At 62.5% G+C, this 20,602-nt stretch overlaps 1 protein-coding gene across 4 annotated transcripts in view; it reads left to right on the top strand.

Moving 5' to 3' along the window:
* PTPRF (protein tyrosine phosphatase receptor type F) overlaps positions 1-12,178 on the top strand; it is a 422,531-nt gene extending 410,353 nt beyond the window's left edge. For all 4 annotated transcript variants that reach the window (XM_090047886.1, XM_090047883.1, XM_090047885.1 and 1 more), the window contains 9 exons: positions 1,377-1,496; positions 2,080-2,234; positions 3,999-4,284; positions 7,069-7,247; positions 8,580-8,706; positions 8,912-9,037; positions 9,434-9,588; positions 10,016-10,151; positions 10,584-12,178. In XM_090047886.1, coding sequence (XP_089904012.1) covers positions 1,377-1,496; positions 2,080-2,234; positions 3,999-4,284; positions 7,069-7,247; positions 8,580-8,706; positions 8,912-9,037; positions 9,434-9,588; positions 10,016-10,151; positions 10,584-10,652 — 1,353 coding nt within the window. In that variant the 3' untranslated portion in view covers positions 10,653-12,178. The remainder of the gene's footprint in view (positions 1-1,376; positions 1,497-2,079; positions 2,235-3,998; positions 4,285-7,068; positions 7,248-8,579; positions 8,707-8,911; positions 9,038-9,433; positions 9,589-10,015; positions 10,152-10,583) is intronic.
* The last annotated feature ends 8,424 nt before the right edge of the window (positions 12,179-20,602 follow it).

The following is a 20,602-nucleotide window of genomic DNA, read 5'->3' on the forward strand; positions in this document are numbered from 1 at the left end:
GGCAGCACCTCTGTCCGCCCCGAGACCTTGGGAGCAAAGCGGGCGGGGAAGCTCGCCACACGGCCGTGCAGAGCGGAGCCGGGCGCCCACGGTGGGGCTTCGGAGGGACGTGCCAGCGGGGCCTGGGCACGTTCCTGACATTCATGAGAAGCGTGCGGTGCCAGAAGACACCGTCCCTCATCTGCTTTAGTGCCACCACGCGTCGGCTCCCACGTAAAATTTACAGAGCTTGAAAATGGGGCATAAACGTTATGGGTAAATTTGGCAGAAAATGTGCCTGACTCTTATCTGGTCATGAATAAATAATTTTCAATTACCAGCCCGGGCGCCGCTCCTCTCCCGCGCAAGGAGCGCTCCCGAGCTCAGGTCCGCGCTTGTGCAAACCACAGGCCTCGGGGGCAGGGAGCTGGCCCCCCACGGCCGCTGTGCAAACAACCCAGGCTTTGGCCCCTTCAGCGGTGGCGCTGTCTCCGCGTCCAGCGAGATGGCAGGCCGGCAGGGAGGAGACCCGCAGACGCACGCCCCTGGGGTTCACGGGGAATCTGGCCCCTTCCACGCCAGGTTTGCTTTCCCTGAGCAGGGGGGCTCGGGCTCGGCGGCTGGTGAAGGGCCTGGCTGCAGCTGCCGCTCACCGGTGAGGACTAAGGTTCGCGGTGAAGGCAGGTCTGCGCCCGCGATGGCCCTGTCTGCAGCCCCGGGAGCGGCCCTTGCTCCCGGCGGCACGTGAAGCCGCACGTCCGCGCTGGGCACGTGCTGCACCCCGGCAGGCGCTCGGATCTCGGGGGGTCTGATCCTGACCACGGCAGACGAGGGCCCCCGTGAGCAGAAGGAAGCAGGCTGCAGCCGCCCTGCGTTGCTTGCTCTGTTGAAGCCCCCTGCCCCTCCCCCCATTGCAAACGGCTTCAATTAAAAGGCTGAACTCCATTGATTTCTAATTAAGCCTGTTGTCTCACTTCCCACGCGCCCCCTGTAAACACATGCAGCTGATAATTAAGTTTACTATTTCATGACAAGCGCCAACGATCTTCCATTCATCCGCTCCCCGGGGCGGGCGCCGTCCCCTGCACAGCTCGCACGGCTGGGGACGCGGTCTCGCTGCGGCGGGGGCGCCTGGGCCGCGCTGCGCAGGGCGTCCGGGGCTGGAGACAGCAACGGGCAGGACCCGGCTTGTAAAGGACCCGAGTCTGCGGGATGGGGGAGCTGGTGCTGCAGCCTGCCGGAGGGGTGCACCCCAGTGAGGCCTGCCGACTGCTGGCCCCTGCCTGCACGTGGTGCCTGTTAGGCCGGGCAGGGCCAGGCAGCTCCGCCGTGGCACCGCCCCGCTGTCCCAGCCCAAAGGGCCAGACCCTGACCCTGCCTTCTCTCCTGCCATGCAGGTGAAGTGCGACCAGTACTGGCCAAGCCGAGGCACCGAAACCTACGGGATGATCCAGGTGACGCTGCTGGACACGGTTGAGCTGGCAACCTACACGGTCCGGACCTTTGCCCTGTACAAGGTAAGGACCAGCTCCGGCTGCTCTTGCCCTGGCCCGCGCCTGCCTGTGCCGTGGGCGCCTGGCAGGGGACCCTGCTGTCCTCTCCCTGCACCAGCTGCTGTCTGAGCGGCCCAACCCAGCACGGCGCCCAGGACAGGAGCCCTTGCCTGGCACAGGCAGCCATCGAGCCCTGCAGCCCCTTTCCGTATTCTCCGGTAGCAGCGGGTCCTGCGCAAGGGTCACAACCACGGATGCGGGTGGGAACGCCTGCCCTTTGCGGCAGGTATTCACACCCCAGGGGTCTGCGGGCACGCCTGGGCATTTCTGGCCAGTATACGCACATCGGTCATCCTCTTGGCCATGCCACGATCCAGGGTTCATAGTGCATTACACGCTCCTGCGGATGGGTTCAAGCCGCTGTGCCCTGCGCTCCTGGGACTCGGAGGGTGTAACCGTGTGGCAAAGGCTTACACCCGGGCTGCAGGGGCAGATGCCCTGGGGAGCACGTGTGCAGTTCCACCCCCAGCCCGGCCCTGCCCCGCGAGCTGCTCTGGGGCGATAGGTCCCGTGCTGAGCGGCGCGTGCCCGTGGGTTTCCCTGGCAGAACGGCTCCAGCGAGAAGAGAGAATTGCGGCAGTTCCAGTTCATGGCCTGGCCCGACCATGGGGTGCCGGAGTACCCCACGCCCATCCTGGCCTTCCTGCGGCGGGTGAAGGCCTGCAACCCGCCTGACGCCGGGCCCATGGTTGTCCACTGCAGGTGAGAGGAGCGGGCCCGTTCTGCAAGGCTGCCGAGGGGTGGGCTCGGGTGAGTGGCCAGCGCCCCGGGCTGCCCTGCTAACGGGGACGTCTTAGCAGCAACACACCGCTTTCTGCCAGCTGAGCTCTGCGCTTGCGGCCTTGTCTCCAGCCCGGCCTGGGCTGGGAACAGACCGGGGCCTGCGGCTGCCACAGGGGCACAGTTTGCGTACTCAGATCACAGGATCAGAAAACGAGGGCTGGAAGGGACCTCAGGGGTCACATCTAGTCCAACCCACTGCTCAAAACGGGACCAGCCCCAACTAGATCATCCTAGCCGAGGCTTTGTCTACCCGGATCTTAAACGCCTCCAAGGATGGAGAGTCCACCACCTCTCTGGGGAGCCTGGTCCAGTGCTTTATTAACTTCCTCTTGAGACAGTTTCTCCTAATATCCAACCTCAACTTCCCTTGCTGCAACCTGAGCCCATTGCTCCTTGTCCTGTCGTCTGCCCCACTGAGACCAGCCCAGCCCCATCCTGTGCAGCCCCCCCGGCAGGGAGGTGAAGGCTGCTGTTCAATCCCCCTCGGTCTTCTCTTCTCCAGACTGAATCAGCCCAGTCCCCTCAGCCTCTCCTCACCAGTCCTGTCCCCCAGCCCCCAAACCATTTTCCTTGCCCTCCGCTGGACTCTCTCCAGTGTGTCCACATCATTTCTGCAGTGGGGGCCCACAGCTGGACACAGGACTCCAGATGTGGCCTCCTCGGTGCTGAATAGAGGGGAAGGATCGCTGCCCTCCATCCACTGGCAGAGATGCTAGTAACACTGGTATGGCTCATTGCCATTCAGGACAGAAGGGCTGAGGATTCACCGCTGCCCCCGAAACACTGCGTGCCCAGTGTAAACACAGAGCACGGCTGCCCTGCAGGCGGGCTCCCCACGTGGACGCACCGGTGCAGACACGGCCTGGACGCGCCCCCGTGCAGCAGTGTCCTCACACGCTTCAGAGCTGGAAATAGGAGCCCGCTCCCATCCCACCTCACACCCAAGCTTCAGTGTCCATCGGACGTGGGCCGGCAGAGCGGGACCGCTACCGAGCCAGCCGCTCGCCAGCCGCCCTCACTGCTGCTGCTGCCTCGTGCGGCGTTTAGCTTTGGCTCGCCATGCTCTGTTTCCGCGGGGAGCGGGTGTAGCTAATACCGAACAAGCCACAGCAAGGTTGTGTTAACAGCTTTCCTGGGTCAGAGCCCCCCAAGGCCATGCCTGCTGATGGCTGGGGACAGGCCAGCAAGTAGGGAGAGCTGCCGTCCATGGCTGCCACACGTTGCAGGGACCGCTCTGGGCTGAGAGCTCCCAGAAGCCATGAACACACGTGGTGGCAAGCCCAGGGTGAAGCATGAACTGCCAGGTGCCCTCCCGTCTGGCATGGCCTCACCGAGGGGGACGCAGCGAGTCCAAGCTGGGAGCAGACTCCAGGTCTCCCGGCCATCTCGCCCCACGGCCTGTCCTTGCTTACAAGTCCATCCTTCCTCCCTCTCTCCTGGCCACTTCTGGGTGGTGGCGGGCCAGCCAGGGTCCCTCCTGCTGGGCGGGTGAGAGGAAATGCTGGAGACCCAAGAGGGCTGCGAGGGGGCGTTGTGCTCCCCCACCCTGTCTCCCGTTCTGCTCAGACAGCCAGCACCTCGGGGTGGGGAGGGACCACCTTCCTCTTCCCGCTTAATGCAGCCGGGTGGTGGGGGAGGTCTCGGGGGCCGGGGCTAGCTCAGTTGTGCGCTGTACTCCGGCAGTGCTGGCGTGGGCAGGACAGGGTGCTTCATCGTCATCGACGCCATGCTGGAGCGGATGAAGCACGAAAAGACAGTCGACATCTACGGCCACGTGACGTGCATGCGCTCGCAGCGGAACTACATGGTGCAGACCGAGGACCAGTACATCTTCATCCACGAGGCCTTGCTGGAGGCAGCCACGTGTGGCAACACCGAGGTGCCCGCCCGCAACCTCTTCGCTCACATCCAGAAGCTGACCCAGGTCCCGCCGGGCGAGAGCGTCACCACGATGGAGCTGGAATTCAAGGTGAGCCAGAGCGTGCTGCCAGCCCGCGGGGACCCGCGGCACTGGGGCCTCTCTGCATCCCCCCAGAGCACGAGCAGCCAGCTGCAGGGCTGTCAGCAGCGCTGCAGAGCATGGCAGGTCTCGTTATCCTTTGACAGATTTCTAAACACCCCGTGCCCCGCATTTCTGCTCCACATGTCGCGGGGTTTAAGCCTCCCCCTGAGGCGCTGGGGCTGGGGCTGGGGCTGGGGCTGGGCTGTGCCAGTGCTCCTGCTGGGACCAACCCCGCAGGGTCCTGGCTGGGGGGTCTTGCCCATGCGCTCAGGCTCGGATCAAAGCCATATTTGGGGTCAGGAAGGGATTTTACCCCATGTTCAGACCGATACCGGCTGGGGGGGTTGTGTTCCTCTGCAGTGGGGCATGGCCTGTGCCTGGGATCGCTTGAGCATAGGTTGACAACCTTTTATAGAAGTAGGATATTGGCTGCTGTGGTCCCCCTGCTCTCCCTGGCAGGTTCGGGTGTTAGATCTGTGCTAGGTCAGGGTTTGTAGCCGTCTTACGAAGTGTTTGGATGAGGGATTGTTGGTTTGCACAGGGCTGATCCTGCCTCAGGCAGGGGTTTCGCTAGGTGTGACCTCCGCAGGTCTCTGTCAGCCCAGATTCTCTGGGATTTCTGTGATTACCCACGCAGGAGGCAGTTGCTCTATACAATTCAAATGTATTGTATTGTGTGTTGGCTGTGTGCCCTCCCCAGCTTGGCAGCTTCTGGGAAGGATGCAGAAGGCAGCTGGAGGCACGGGTCTCAGCAGCGACCTCTGCCTCCGCTCCAGGTTCACTGCGCGGCTGCATCTGGACTCAGGTGCAGATCGCGTTAGCGGCGATGCACGTGAATGCAAGCACTATGTCTGGGAACGGCTTCAGTGCATGCATCCGAAATGCGTATAGCCTCCTCTCCCCGCTGAGGAGTGCCGGGACGACTTTACCTCCTCCAACCCAGGGTGTCCAGGCTGGGTGGCTGCTGCGCTCGGGCCTGCTGGAGCAGGGTCTTGCACAGCAGACCCAGTGCCGAGCACAGCTGTTCACTACAGCCTCAGCGATGGGAGCTGGCGTTAGTCCCACCCACACGTGTGCAAGGGGGTGCGGCTTCTGCGGGGAGGCAGCCGAGCAAGCCCGCTGCAAAACGAGCTGCTGCAGCCTCACCCCGGGAATTTCCTCCCAGTGAAAAAGGATCTGGAGAGGCAAAATACTGACTTTCCGCTCAAAGGGGAAAGGCGGAAATGGGTCTGCTCCACAGCCGCCTGAGCTGCCGTGGCCTCAGGCTCGGGGCGTTGGGGCGGTCCCTGCGGAGCCAGGGAGCTGTTGCTCTCCGGGGGACCTGCCATAAGAGGCCTCTCCTGGGACCTGTGGAAATGGACCCCACAAGGGAGGGAGCCGGGGGGAACCTGTAGGAGAGCGTCTCGGGACCGGCAGTGGCCCAGTGATGTTGGTCTCCGTGGCAGTGTCCACGCACCTGCCCCAGGAGAGCCGGGGTGGAGTGAGGGGTCCAGTCGTGCTGCAGGGGCTGGCAGTATTGCTTGCCAAGGGACAATCACGCTGTCCCGACAGCCTCTGCCCCATAGCCCCAGGGTACAGACAGGCTGCTCCAAGGCATCTTTCAGGGGCTGTTGTCTGCGTGTGTGGCAGCACATCTGAGTGCTGCCTCCTTTGCCGTGAGTCCAGCTGTGCAGAGGGAGCCATGAAGCCCCTCTGAGAGACTGAGATTTCCTGGAGCTAAAATGGCACCACTTTTACAGTCCCTTTTTGGACTCTCCTGGGACAAAAGTCACTGGCAAGATCCTACTGGGAGCGAGGAATCTTCTCCTTCCTCGTGGGAGAAAGCCCCTTTCCCTGCAGAGCAGGACAGTATGGCGCATCGGCCGGGGAGTCTCACGATTGCCGGGTCGGAGAGCTGCCCTGCTCCGGGGCCCGCAGGCGGAGGGCCAGGGACTTCCAGCCGTGGGGAGAGGACACGTGCCTGAGGCTGGCAGAGATCCCGAAGGCTGCCCCGAGGGTTGGACCCGTGGCTTAAAGGCAGGGAGGGTGTTTGCAGAGGGCAGTAACTGAAGGCAATGCCTCATGCCTGAATGCACACGTGTGCCGCACCTCACGGGTCTGCAGCAGTCAGGCCACATCCATGCCTGACATGAGCTTGTGAACCAGGCCAGGCCCTGGGCACTTGACAGGCCATTGGGCTGTTCGGTGGAGCAGCCAGAGGGCATTGCCAAGGGCTTTTTCTGGGGTCCGTGTTTCTCGGTGTCCAGGGAGTCACCCCAGGCTGGAACATCCCCCCCTCTCCCAGCGAGGGGCAGAAAGACCCCGGACCCCCCACTCCTGGGCCAGTGGTTCGCAGTGCAGTGCCAGTCGCAGAGGGAGGGCGGCAGGTGGGCACAGGAGCTGGCGTGCCGAGTGATGCTGGGGCGGCTGGTGTGTGCGGATGGGCAGCAGGTGCTCATCACCAGTGTTGTGCTGACAGATGCACTGTTTCACAGCAGAGGCCCATGAAGGGCCTGGCCTCGCAGGCCTGGGAAGGTGCAGCCCGCAGCAGCTTGCCTCTGCAAGAGCAGGGCCAGGCCGCAGCACATGCAGCTCCTCCCTGCTCCCCATGGCCTGGAGCAGTGGGCGCCGTGGGCTGCTGTGCCACGCGACGGGTGCGAGCAGTGCCCGTGCACAGCCCCACGGGGCCTGCCACCTGCCCCTGCAATAGCACGTCTGGCCTTGCCACGCGTGCTCCGGCACGTGCCCCTAACCCGCTCACTCTCCTTGCAGCTGCTGGCCAACTCTAAAGCACATACCTCACGTTTCATCAGTGCCAACCTTCCCTGCAACAAGTTCAAGAACCGCCTCGTGAACATCATGCCGTACGAGCTGACGAGAGTCTGCCTGCAGCCCATCCGGGGCGTCGAGGGCTCTGACTACGTCAACGCCAGCTTCATCGACGGCTACAGGTGATGCCCGAGGGGGATGCTGGGGCAGCTCAGGCCACTGAGCCCACGCCATCCTGAACTTCCCCCAGGCGGCACAGACACTGGGGTAGGAGTGAGGGAGCCAGCAGCACCGCCCGCTTGCTCTTGGCTTCCCGCAGGCCTGAGCCACCTCCAGTCGGGTCTCTGCTCCGATTCAGAGCAACGCTGCGCCAGGGCCGTCCCATCCTGTCCACTGCGCCCAGCGCTCCCTCCGCTTCGTCCGAGGAGATCGACAGGCGCCTCTTTATTAGCTCTGTTGTTTCCTCCTGTGCCGCCCCCCCCCCGCCCCGCAGCACCTGGCTTTGTATGAGGCCTTGTAAATCCCCCTGGGCACTGCCATGCCCCCGGCCCTGCACATTACAGCCATCCTGCAAGGCATTCGTTAACTTTTAGCACTGCTGGAGCGATTAAGCAATAGAGGGGGGCGGCAGGAGGCACCCCAGGCCCCATCGCGAGTCCCGCTCTGCCCCTTCCCCCTCACTGAGCCCCGCAGGTGACGCTGCATCCACGTGCCGCGGGGAGGGTCCCCGTGGGCACGGCTCGGCCCACAGCCGGTCCCGGCTGGGGGCCTGGTCCACGCACGATGGCCGGATGCTGGGGGCAGGGGCACTCCCAGGGGCTCCTCGCGCCCCCCTGGCCGCCTGCCACTTGCCATCCAGGTCTCTGGCCCGGGCCATGCGTGGCAGCTGAGGCAGGAGCTGGGATCTGGGCACGCGGCTGTGCTGCGGGTCATCGCCCCATTTTGGACAGGCGCGGCCCACGCGGGGGCTGTCGCCCCACTGGCAGCGGGTGGAGGAGCACCAAGCGTCAGGCTCGTGTCACGAAACCACCAGGTTCTCGCAGCTGCCGGGACTGTCGGAGATGCTGCCGGGTCTTGTGCCAGGCCTGAGGGGGTGAGGGCAGAGGCTGGGCCCGGCCCTGCCCTCCCTTTCCATGTGAAAAACTTTGGGGTTTTTTTACAAAGGCGGGTGTGGAAAAGCCGCCAGCCCTGGTAGAGCGCAGGAAGCACTTGCAGCGTCCAGGGGACCCGGGGCCTCCCTGCATGGACAGAGCGCAGTGCCACCCCCCCCGGGGTTGCTCGTGGGTTCCCACACCCCCTGTCCTCCAACGCCATCCCTTGGGGACTGGGTCACCCACCGCAAGTCACCTCTTCTTCCTGAGTCTGTTTGCCAATCCTGGCTGCCACAGAGCCACAGGCCCCTGCCCACGTGCCTGGGAGCTCAGCATCCAGCTCCCTGCACGGCGCTGGGAGTCACCACAGGCTGCCTGGGGAGCTTTCTGCCATGGGGCTGAACATCATCCGATGTGTTGCAGGCAGCAGAAAGCCTACATCGCCACACAGGGGCCACTGGCGGAGACCACAGAGGACTTCTGGCGGATGCTCTGGGAGCACAACTCCACCATCGTGGTGATGCTGACGAAGCTGCGTGAGATGGGAAGGGTAAGGGCTGGCGATGCCCAGTGCGTGGGCCGGGCCCGCCTCGCTGGCTGCCTCCCCTCGGGGTCCCATGACTGTTTTCGTGCTGTCCTACAGGCATCTCCTGGGGCCCGGCCCTGCTCCCTGGTGGGGCCCAGTGCCCAGGATCCTGGGGAACGGGGCAGTGGTGCTCAGCTGTGCTCACCTACGGTCTCTCTCTGGCCCGCAGGAAAAGTGCCATCAGTACTGGCCGGCAGAGCGCTCAGCCCGGTACCAGTACTTCGTGGTGGACCCCATGGCAGAGTACAACATGCCCCAGTACATCCTCCGCGAGTTCAAGGTCACCGATGCCAGGGTAAGTGCAGGGATGGCGGGGGGGTCCCTCGTGGCTCACCCTCCCCGGCCCATGCAGCTGCCACGTGTGCCCTGGCCCGGGGAGCTGGGACGGCAGCCCAGCACGAGGCATTGCGGGGGCAGGCAGGAGGTGGCTACGCGCTGCCCTGTTCGCGCAAGGCCCTCCCCGCCCAGCCCCACGTCTGGGGGAAGCGCAAGGCTCTTCTGGGCACAGGCTCCAGCCCCAGCACTGGTGTCCCCGGGCGGGCAGGGCGCAGACCAAGTGTCCCTGCCCCAGCACCGCAGGGCAGAGCCCCTCCTCCCACGTGCGGTGCACGGGGAGACTGACGTGGGAGCCCCCCCACCCTTGCTGTGCGTGAGCAGAGGATGGACATGGCCTTCTCTCCCGTGCCCGCAGGACGGCCAGTCGCGGACCATCCGCCAGTTCCAGTTCACGGACTGGCCTGAGCAGGGAGTGCCAAAGACAGGGGAGGGCTTCATCGACTTCATCGGCCAAGTGCACAAGACCAAGGAGCAGTTTGGCCAGGACGGGCCCATCACAGTGCACTGCAGGTGAGCGCCGACAGGGACTGCTCCGTGCCACAGAGCCCGTGGGGCGGGCCAGCCCCTTGCCCCCGCAGGCACCTCCCTGGCTCTCCGCTCGCCCCCGCTGCTCAAGGGGAGTAGGGGGACTGGGGAAAGTGCCGCACAGGGCCCCTCTGGGAAGCTGCAGAGGGAGGTATGAGACGGCTGTGCCGGCTCTGTGCCACGTGGAGGAGTATGCGCTGGGGGGGCTCCTGCCTCTCCCCCAGCAAACCCCTCCTGGCCCCATCCCCACCCCGTCGGCTGGGACGAACCTGGCTGCCTCAGGCCCCTTGGGGCTGGAGCAGAGCAGGCGGCTCCCAGGAGAGCTGTCATCGCGGGGTGCGGGGGCCTTGCAGGGGCGCTCGGGGGACGCAGCGCAGCTTGGCTAACGGCCCCTCTCCCCCGCACTGCGCAGCGCCGGCGTCGGCCGCACCGGGGTCTTCATCACGCTGAGCATCGTGCTGGAGCGGATGCGCTACGAGGGCGTGGTGGACATGTTCCAGACCGTGAAGACCCTGCGAACGCAGCGGCCCGCCATGGTGCAGACAGAGGTACGTCCCGCGCGTGGGGCCCCGCAGCTGCAGACCCTCCCCCCCCCCCAAACACGTCCCTGGGGCACCTCCTGTACCCCGCACAGCTCAACCCCCCATGTTCTCCACGGGCCTCCAGCTCATCCATGCCCCCCGTCTGTGATGTCTCTGCACCCCTGTGAGCTGGGCAGGGCTGCTTCCCCGTGGTTTGGAGCATGAGAGTGTGGCCAAGGGGGTTGTGCCCAGTTCCCCCAGTGTCGCTTCAACCACCAGGCCATCCTTCCCCTCCTCAGTCTCCTCTACCCATCACACTGCTGCAGGAGGAGGTCACAGAGGTTGGGGGTGAGGGGAGCTGCGCCCCTGCGCTGTGGGGGGGCCTCGGTGCCAACGCTGAGACCCCTGCCTTGCACGTGCCTGGCACCCTGCTTCACCTCTCTCCGTCCCGCCCTGCAGGACCAGTACCAACTGTGCTACCGAGCGGCACTGGAGTACCTGGGCAGCTTCGACCACTATGCAACGTAACCGGGGCTTTCCTCCAGCCGCAGCGGGAGCGTCACGGCGCGGAGACGGGTCTTTCTGAGCCACAGCCACCATCCTTCAGCCCTCCTGCACAGACAGCGCTGCCACGGGGCCGCAGCCCCACGACCGACCCATTCTGACCACTGCATTTAGGAACATTGACCCAGCACGGAAGGAGGAGCCCCGGCTCCGACAGCGCCTCCAGGCTCCGGATGAATTCCCGTCCGCGCGCGCGTCTCGTCCCCTCTCACGCGGTTGCATTTCACAGCAAGGCTTTGGGTGGATGGAACGGGATCGTTTTTTATATGTACGATAGTTACTAGTGTTTTTATAATCCTTTCTCGCCGCCTTCCTTTTTTCTCTTGTTCTTTTTCTTTGTTATTTTGCAAGTCTTAATGTTTTGCCTCGGCTGAATGGGAGCCATGAGGCTGTCGGGCTTTTGATTTACTCCTGCTTTACCGTCTGTACCTCCCCGGGGTGCGCCAGCCCCTGGCAGCGATGGCGCCGCCTCTTCGTGCCCAGCTGCCTCAGCTCACAGCTCTGGACCTTCATTCCCCAGCAGCTGCCTCTCGATCCTCTGTAGGACGTGAGGATCCAGAGAACTGGAGCTGAGCTACCGATCATGTTTTAGCCTCGTTTCCCCTACCTCCCACCCGTGTTCCCCTTGCGAGTTGGGAAGGGGCTGGGAGCCACGGGAGGTGCTGCCGTCGCAAGCCGGGAGCCGTTCGCTCCTATTAAAGTGCGTGTGAAACCAACCCGGCAGTGACCGTGCGTGTCGGCAGATCCCGATAGGACACGAGTGGTCGCCACTGTGTTTGTCAGCCCCGGGCTCCGCGCGGGGCAGCCTCCATCATCGCGGCTCGCCGGGGAGGGGTTGGAGGGCGAGCGGTGGCCTCACAGCCAGACGGGGGTCCCGAGGCCGAGACACGTCCCTTTCTGCAGGTGCGCGTGCAGGCGCTGCTCTGTTGCCGAGGCAGCTCTCACCGATGAAGCAAATCGAGGCATCTTGCAAAGGGAAGGAGCGCAACGGGGCGGCTCCGGGGACCAGGGAGCTGGCGTGCTCGAGGCGGGGTGTATCTATCATTTCTGCTATCCTGCAAATGTTTAAAAGTCATTAGGATCTTGTACTTTCCGCTACTTCAGGACGTTCTAATGAACCAATGTGGCAAGACTACTGGACTTAATTTAATGGTACTATATATTAATCCTCCTTATTATATCACGCTTGCACTACAGGCGGGGAGAGGGCAGCCCTCTCCCGGGTGCACAGAGCTACGCCGGCAGGTGGTGGAGAGGTATCTACTTGTATTATCCGATGTATTCCGAATGTAACGAATCCGAGCTCCGCGGGTCCGCGATCCAGGGTGGTGGTGTTGGAGGCACATTCATTTTTACCTTGTGGATGCATAGTGCTGTAGGGGTCACTGTTGTATACAGTCTGTTTTCTATTTGTTAATAAAAAAAAAAAATCTACAGCATCATTGCATAATTCTTGATGTTAATAAATTTGAATAATCGGGTTTCATACACACTGGCGTCACTGTCTCGTTTCTTCAGCAGGGAACCAAAGCCGGACCCAGGCCTTCGTCAGGGCAGGGGGGCTGGGCACTTGTGCCACGCGCGGTGTTTCGGCTGCCCTGCCTCGAGCCCCCCGCCGCAGCCTGGGAAAGGTCTGGGAGCCCGGGGGCTGTCTCCGGCCCGGAGGAAGGGGGAGTGTCAGGGCAAGATGTCGAACCATGGGATGCAGACATGACGCAGTGCTGCACTGCCCATGGGGTGAAGTGCAGGGATGCGAGGCCCGGGCAGCAGGAAAGGAGGGGATGCCGTCCTGGCCACCCCAGGCCTGGTGGGAGGAGGGGGTGCAGGCATCCCTGGGGAGCTCCCTCCAGCCCACGGGGCAGGAAGGGGGGCATCGTGGCAGCTCGCAGGCAGGCACCGGCGATCGCTGGCTTAGTCCCTGCAGGGAGATGCGAGCCTGTTGTTCTGGCTTTAGGACCCCCCCACCCTTGCACACAGCCGCGTGGTCCCAGTGGTGCAAGACGAGCAAGTGGCTGTGACACCTCCCCACCGACTGCCGGATCAGGCCTGTCTCATGTCCGACTCTGTTGCAGGCGCTTCTGAGAGAGCTGTAGACAGCATGCACGCGTGCATGTGTGAACACATGCATGCACACAGGTAACCTGCCCGGGGGAGGTCCCTCGTCTGTTCACACTGGTGCCCGGCTCTGCAGCGTCTGCAGTGGCAATAGCAACAACCAGGTTCGGGTGGCGCCTGCCAGCGAGGCACCTGGACTCCTCCACATCACCACCGGGGACCCAGGGCAGAGGGCCCTGTGGCTGAGCCAGCGCAGGAAGGAGCCCATCGCTACCCAGCTGCAGCCTCCCAAGGATGGCACAGACCTGAAGGCTGCCGGTGCCATTTGTTCCTGCTCCCCAAGGGTGTTACGGCAGGGGCTGCAGCTCCTGCCCCCATTTCCTTCCACACCAAGAGCAAGCAGCACAAGTCGCCCTCCAGAAGCTCTGTGGGGCTCACAGGGCCGTGCCCTCGGGAGCCTGTGAGCAGAGACCTGGGGGACACGTACGGCAGCAGTTGCACTTCGCGTGGCTGGTCCCTTCCTTGCCACATCCCCAATGTGGTGGTGGGACGGAGGATTCCTGCTTCCCCCAGGGCAGGGGCAATGGAACTATGCAGCTGGGGTAACATGACCAAGGCTGCACAGGACATCAGTGGCAGAGCTGGGATCCACACGATGAGGCCACCAAAGCCTTTCCCAGGAGGCGTCGGAGCTGACTCACAAGCCCAGAGTGGTCTCAGCCAGAGCATCAGAGAGGCACCGTGAACCTGTAAACGGCCCCCTGCCCTGAACCGGTGGCTGAGGCAGCCTGGGCAGGCAGGAGCTGGGTCCCAGCCGTGTCCCCGTGGCAGACAGGCCCGGTCTTGCTGGGTGCCAGGCGCCACATGCCGATACGACTGGGCTGTGTTAATGCCCGCAGCTCCAGCACCCGCATCCCCCCGGCACCCGCACGCCCAGCCCTGCCTCAGCACGTCCAGCACCCAGCGAGACCCCGCCAGGCTGATGCCCGGCCTCCCGGGGACCCCCACAGCCCTGTCCTGGCTAAGGCGGCCAGGTCTGGTCAGTTGAGAAAGAAGATGCTGGAGGGGGGACGGGAGCGGAGAAGGGCTTATGAAACACTGAATGGGGTAGAGAAAGTCCCGAGGGCGTTTGGGCTGACGGTCTCTCGCCGGACGGGCACGAGGGGTCGCGGCAGGAAACCAGCCGGCGCGAGTTCGTTCAACAAAAGGAAGTTCTCTTTCCCCGGGGCGTCATTGAAGTGGGGGCTCGTTGCCACCAGATGTGGTGGAAGCTGACGGTTTGGCCGGATTCACCAAGGGCCTGGACACGTCCTGGGGGGGACCGGGCATCTGTCGCGATGGAGCACAAGCTGTGAACCGGGACGCCCCAGACCTCACGTGCTAGGGGCTGCACGTGAGAGGGGAACAGGCTCCCCAGAGAGCTGGTGGGATCTCCATCCTTGGAGGTGTTTAAGCCCTGGGGAGACAGCGCCCTGGCTGGGATGATATAGTTGGGGCTGGTAGGGGTTTGGGCTAGGTGTGACTTCCTGAATTTCTATGATTTAGGGGAAGACCCCTGCTCAGACCCAGTCCCTCTCCCTCACAGCCTCTGCTTTCTGCCCCACGTGACACAAGAGATGGGGCAGGACGGCCCCGTGGTCTGACCCAGCACGTGGCAGCTCTCCTGACCGCCGTGGCGCAGTGCTCAGCTGCCACGGGCAGGCCACGACCTGCAGGAGCTGGGCCGGGCGGTGGGACCTGGGCAGGACGAGGGCACCGCCGCCTGCCACAGCGCGCAGCCCTCCCCCAGCCGCAGCCGCGGGCCTCGGCTGCTCCTTCGTTGCTGCCAGTCCCCGGCGCAACCTCCAGGCCGGGGGATGCCACGTGTGAGGACGAAGCCCATGGGCGGCATCCCGGGTGCGGTGAGCTGCTTCTGGTGGGACTCGCCCTGGTCTGGACAGGGGAGAAGCTGGCACTGGGTCCAATTTGCAGCTTACAGAGCAAGCCTACGCAGGGCCGCTTCTCGCCATGGCTTTGCCTGCACCGTCTCGGCATAGGGTGATTTGCACATATGCAAATGAGTGCATGGCAAAAGGGACTGAAACCCCGCCGGCCGAGGAAGCGCGCGAGAGGGAAAGCTGACCGTGGGCACTGGGGGTTTGGCCTGGGTGGTGCGAACGTCGCTGGTAGACGCTCTTCTCCGGCACGCGCAGCCCGTGGGGGCGGCAGGTCTCGCCGGCGCCGGGGGACCCTGGACCTCCAGAGCTGCACAGGGCGCAGGCCGGCGGGACGGGGCAGCTTGCTGGTGGGAACACGGTTAAACCTGCGTTCATGGGCTGTCTCAAACCCGGTAAGGGATCTTGGACTGTAGCTGCTTATCCCCTGGCTGGTGACATCCCAGCAGAGCATGACTAACTGCTCTGGGGGGGGCACGTGGCTTTCCTTAAGAAAGGGTCCACGGTGCTGTGGTGCCAATGTGGAGCAGTGAGCCTGGGAGCTGGAGCAGCACTGGAGGCCCTGGAGGAAGAAATCCTTCCTCGCGGCACAGGACTGGAGCGGAGAGGCCGAGGGACCTGGGCTGACTGAGCGTGGAGAAGAGAAGACGGAGGGGGATTGAACAGCGGCCTCCACCTCCCTGCTGGGGGGCTGCAAAGAGGATGGAGCTGGGCTGGTCTCAGTGGGGGCAGGTGCCAGAAGGAGCAATGGGCTCAAGCTGCAACAAGGGAGGTTTAGGTTCAATACTAGGAAAAAACCATCTCACGTGGAAGGTGGTGCCTGGCCAGCCAGGCAATTCATGTGGGCATCCTGCACCCCTTACTCCCACATCCGTGAGGTCACACGTGTGACACTCCTGCCACTTCATGCCGTCCCTGCAGCCACTGGGAGAGCCTGCTTCAGTCACAAGGAGGGTGGTGCACCATCCCCTGGTCGCACACTCGTGATGTTCCTGCCCGCCGGCTCTTTAAAACCCTGTTATTGATGGAGCTGTGCAGTTTGCGCCGGCACAGCCTGGATTGATGTGCAATGGTACCATTAAGTACAGCTGCACCAGAGCCCCTTCCCTGCACTTCTTCACATGAATGTGATCTATAGCAGCTTGTCGCTTTGCGGAGAGGTGGCTGGGAATACAAAGCTGGAGCTTTGCATATTTAACTACACTGACTGCCCTCCAAACGTAGCTACTGCAGAGCTGAGGTCCTCTGGTCGTGCCTCATTTCCTTCCAGAACGTGGCGTCTGTGCAGACTTAAATCACTGGAAACCAGCAACTGCACACTTAAGGCATGCTTCAGCTGTGCCCTGCATCCTGACGGCTACCACGAGGCCACGGGGACAGGCCAGCCTTGTTCCACCCACGCTAAGTGGATGACAGTGATGACCCATAAATGCAGCAGTTGGTCTAAGGCGCTGGGTCCCACGCACCGGCATCCTCGCGTGCCTGCCCTTCGCTGCCTCAGCGACGCTGGGGTTGGCTGGGGCAGGTCACCCCAGCTCACCCATGCACCCGCTGTCCTCATTGCAGAGCTGGTGGGGCCAGTGGAGACCCTCCAAGGCCTGTTTCTGCCTGGAGACGTACCCTGCTGGTAGCAGACACAGCAGGGCACCGTGTCTTGGAGGCAATCCTGAGGACCTGGGTCAAGCAGTAGTAGCTCCTGGCACCTCTGGGGAGGGCGGTGCAGAGCCGGTGCTGTGGCCCAGTCTGCAGGAGACCCTGGCGCTGCCATCCCGATTCCTGGAGCAAACAGGGTTGCCTGGACATGAGGCACCCACAACACGGGTGCATCGCCTTTGCCGGATAAGGCCCCTGCCTCACACCCAGGTATAATCTATGGGGAAGGGGCTCCCAGGAGGGGCAGCTGCCTGCAGGGCGATGAAGGCTGAGGCCCAGCTGCAGGTAGTCAGCAGCAAGGAGGCTGCTTGGCCAGACATCCAGGACCAGCTGCACCTGCCGATGCGTAAATGCGGGCGAAGCCACAGAGAGGGTCAAGAGCTTTCGAGGCCGAGAGCAAGGGGGAGCGAAGAGCGGAGGTTGCTGTGCCGTGGGAGAAGCACAGAGCCTGAGCTGCTCCTCTCTAGGCCTGAAGAAAGACCACGGGGTTGGGTTGGGTTGCGGGTTATGTGCACATTTGCTTATTTTGTTGTTTGCTGTGGGGCCAAAGGTGCCCCAGGTGAAATAAAAGGACTGGGTACCTGTGCTCGGAGTAGACTGGCCTTGGTGAGGAAGCTGGGTGCGTCTTTCTCCTCTCTCAAAAGGGGAAGGTTGCAGACGGGCAGCAGTGTTAAGTGGAGACAATCTGGGAGTGATCCGGCTGCAGCCAAGCCAGGCCAGCCCTCACCCGGATGAGGCAGGTTGCTGGAGTGGCTCTGCTGTTTGTGCTGCGGTGTCCCCGGCTCGCCCACACCTGAGCGCTTCAGTGTGATGGCCACCGCCCTTTTGCAGCTGCCCCGCATGTGCACGTGTCCGTACCCAGGGGTGTCCTCAGAGGAAAGAGAAGACCTGCTGGGGAGGAATGGGTCTGGGACCCAGAGACGTCTGCATGTTGCAGTTGTCCCCTTTCCCGGTGCCCAGGAGGTGTAACATTTAACTGTGTGCCTACTGTGGGCAGGGTGCTCCCCTCACCGTAGTGTGGCCGCAGCCATGCCGGTATAAAGGCGCTTACCCCTTAGGAACTGTTCCAATGAGGGAGGGGGGATAAGGCACGTCTGTGCCACTTCAGCTGCATCACCTGGTACAGCTATTTGGGTAAAACACTCCCCGCCCCACGCACGCCAGCACGGTGAGTCCAGTACGTGGCCCGTGGGTAAAGCAGGCCTCGCTGTGTGTGCGAGGCACTGAACACGGTGGTCATCACTGCTTGCCTCCGCCTCCGTGGTGCTTGTCCAGCTGGTGCACCACGGTGCCTGCTCCCAGTGCCTCAGTAATCGCGTTCGGTTCCCAGTTATCCGCGTGCTGCAGTATCGCCCTCGCTGCACCCCACCCTACCAGGCTTAATATCCCAGGCGCTGTATTGTCCAGCAAACCATCCAGACACCGACCCTGGCAGGCAGGGAGATAGCTTTGCAAGAAATCCGGAGCCTACATTGATTCAACCTTTGCAGGTTAGCTTAACTTGCCTGGGTTGAACCAGCTTGTACCAGTACAGGCATTCCCCTGGACTGGGGCAATGTGGGCACATGCCTACAGTTGCTCAGGGCAGGAGCCGGGGGCACTAGAACAACCCTTGGCTGCAGGGAAGTTGTGCTGGGGCAGCTGGTCAGTTTGGGATGAACTGGCCAGAGATGGGGTTAATTCCCCCCTCCCTGTTCCTTGGGCAGGTCTGCTGGGTGCTCCACCATGGCCCCTGAGGCAGAGGAGGCAGGGAGGAGAGTTATTCTCCCCGCTACCCCCACTGACCCTGGGGAACCACAGCCAGGTCTGCCCACCCCGACCGCCACTCGCTGTGTGCCTGGGGCAAGCAGTGCAGGAAGCCTCCTCCTTCTGGCATCCGGCGGAGGCGGCTGCTTCCCCAGGTGCAGAGCGAGCAGTGGTCAGGGCAGGCAGAATAACCCCCCCTCCCTGCAGGCCGTGGGGAGAATAACCCCCTCCCTGCCCCCTCTGCCTTGGGGGGCCATAGAGTCATAGAATCGAAGGGCCAGAAGGGACCTGCAAAATCATCAAGGCCGGTCCCCTGCCGTGGGCCGGAAGCTATTGGGCTCCAACAAGCTCAACGAGGTTCTTATCCAGCTTCCTCTTAAAGACCGCCAGAGATGGCGATTGCTGGGAGCATGTTCCAGGTCTTGGTAACCTTTACTGAAAAAAAAGGGTTTTTTTCTTATGTCCAGCCTAAATTTTCCCTCTATTAGCTTGTGCCTATTGGTTGTTGTCCTCCCTTGGGGTGCCTTCCTGAAGAGTTGCCCCGCTAGATCTTGGTGCTCACCCTGGCATGCTTGTAGGCAGCTATCAAGGCACCTCTGTCTTCCCTGATTCAGACTGAATGGGCCCAGTTCCTGGAGTCGTCGCTCCTCATGGGGCCTATCTTCCTGATCTGTCAAGGCCATCCTGGATCCAAACCCTCTCCTCTGATGTGCCTGCGTGTCCCCACAGCTTCGTATCATCCGCAAACATTATCATTGAGCTTTCCACCGCCTCATCCAAGTCATTGATAAAGATGATAAAGAGCACAGGCCCAAGCACCGATCCCTGGGGGACACCATTGGAGCCAGCCCTCCAGGATGAGACCATCCCATCGATTACAGCTCTCTAGGATCGGCCTCTGGGCCAGTTGTCCACCCACCGCACTGTAGACCGGTCCCGCCCAGCACCCTCCAGGTTGGTTGAGAGGCTTTTGTGGGACACAGAATCAAAGGCTTTGCTGAACTCCAAGTAAAGTCCACAGCCCCACCGGGGGGGACGCCTTGTTGGACCTGGTGCTGGCCACGGGTGACAACCTGGGAGGGGGCTGCAGGGGCTCGACCGCCTGGGCGACAGCGATCATCGCCTGCTGGGATTCACCATCCAGCGCAAGGTGGCAAAGGCCAGCAGCAAGGCAGCGGCCCTGGACTTCAGGATGGCAGACTTCAGCAAGCTAAGGAGGATAGTTGGGGAAGCGCTGAGGTCCCGGAGGGGAGGGGAGCCGGGTGTCCAAGGAGAGTGGTCACTCCTTAAGGAGACAATCCTCCAAGCCCAAAGGAAGGTAATCCCGACGAGGATCAAAGGGAGCAGGAGAGCACACAAGCCTCCGTGGCTCACCAAAAGCATCCGGGAATGTCTCTAAAAAGGAGGCTGACACCCAATGGAAGGAAGGGGTCATCACCAGGGAGGGCTATTCTGTAGTTGCTCAGGGTTGCAGGGGGGCAGTTAGGAAGGCCAAGGCAGAGATGGAATTAGGACTAGCTTCTCAGATAAGGACTCAGGGGAGGCACACCTGGGCCGAAGGTTAGTGTGGAACTAGTTAGGGAGCTTCTGGAGGGGCTGGACGTGTTTAAGTCAGCAGGCCCGGACGATCTCCACCCTAGAGTCCTAAAGGAATTGGCCGAGGTCATTGCAGGACCCCTGGCACGGCTCTATGAGCACTCGTGGTGCTCTGATGTGGTCCCAGAGGACTGGAAGAGGGCCAACATGGTTCCCATCTTCAAAAAGGGGATGAAGGAGGACCCAGGAAACTATAGGCCGGTTAGTCTTACCTCAATCCTAGGCAAGCTGTTTGAGAAAATTATGCTGGCACACATCCAGGAGGGGCCAGCGGGGGACTGCATGCTTAGGGGCAACCAACACGGGTTCATTGGAGGCAGGTCCTGTCAGACCAACCTGGTGGCCTTTTATGATCAGATCACCAGATCATTAGACGCAGGGGTTGCTGTGGATGTAGTCTTTCTGGACTTCCGGAAGGCTTTCGACACTGTCTCTCACCCCGTTCTCATTAAGAAACTGTGGGGCTGTGGCATAGACACCCACACAGTCAAATGGGTCGCCAACTGGCTGGAGGGCCATACCCAGAGGGTGGTGGTGGATGGGTCCTTCTCAGCCTGGAAGGACCTGGGCTCTGGGGTCCCCCCGGGCTCGGCCCGCACTGTTCAACATCTTCATCAGCTATTTGGATGAGGGGGTAAAAAGCACCCTGTTCAAATTTGCTGATGACACTAAGATGTGGGGGGATGTGGGCACACTGGAAGGGTGCAACAGGCTACAGTCAGACCTAGACAGGTTACAGGGGTGGGCAGACGAGAATAGGATGGGTTTCAGCACAGACAAGTGCAAGGTGATGCACCTGGGGAGGAACAACCAGCACCATACCTACAGGCTGGGGAACTCCCCTCTGGTCAGCACAGAGGCGGAAAGGGATCTGGGGGTCATCATTGGCGCCAAGATGACCATGGGCCGGCAGTGTGGGGACGTGGTCAG

Source organism: Crocodylus siamensis, chromosome 5, assembly GCF_052110815.1.
Source record: "Crocodylus siamensis isolate JL-2025a chromosome 5, ASM5211081v1, whole genome shotgun sequence".
In the NCBI taxonomy this organism is placed as follows: Eukaryota; Metazoa; Chordata; order Crocodylia; family Crocodylidae; genus Crocodylus; species Crocodylus siamensis.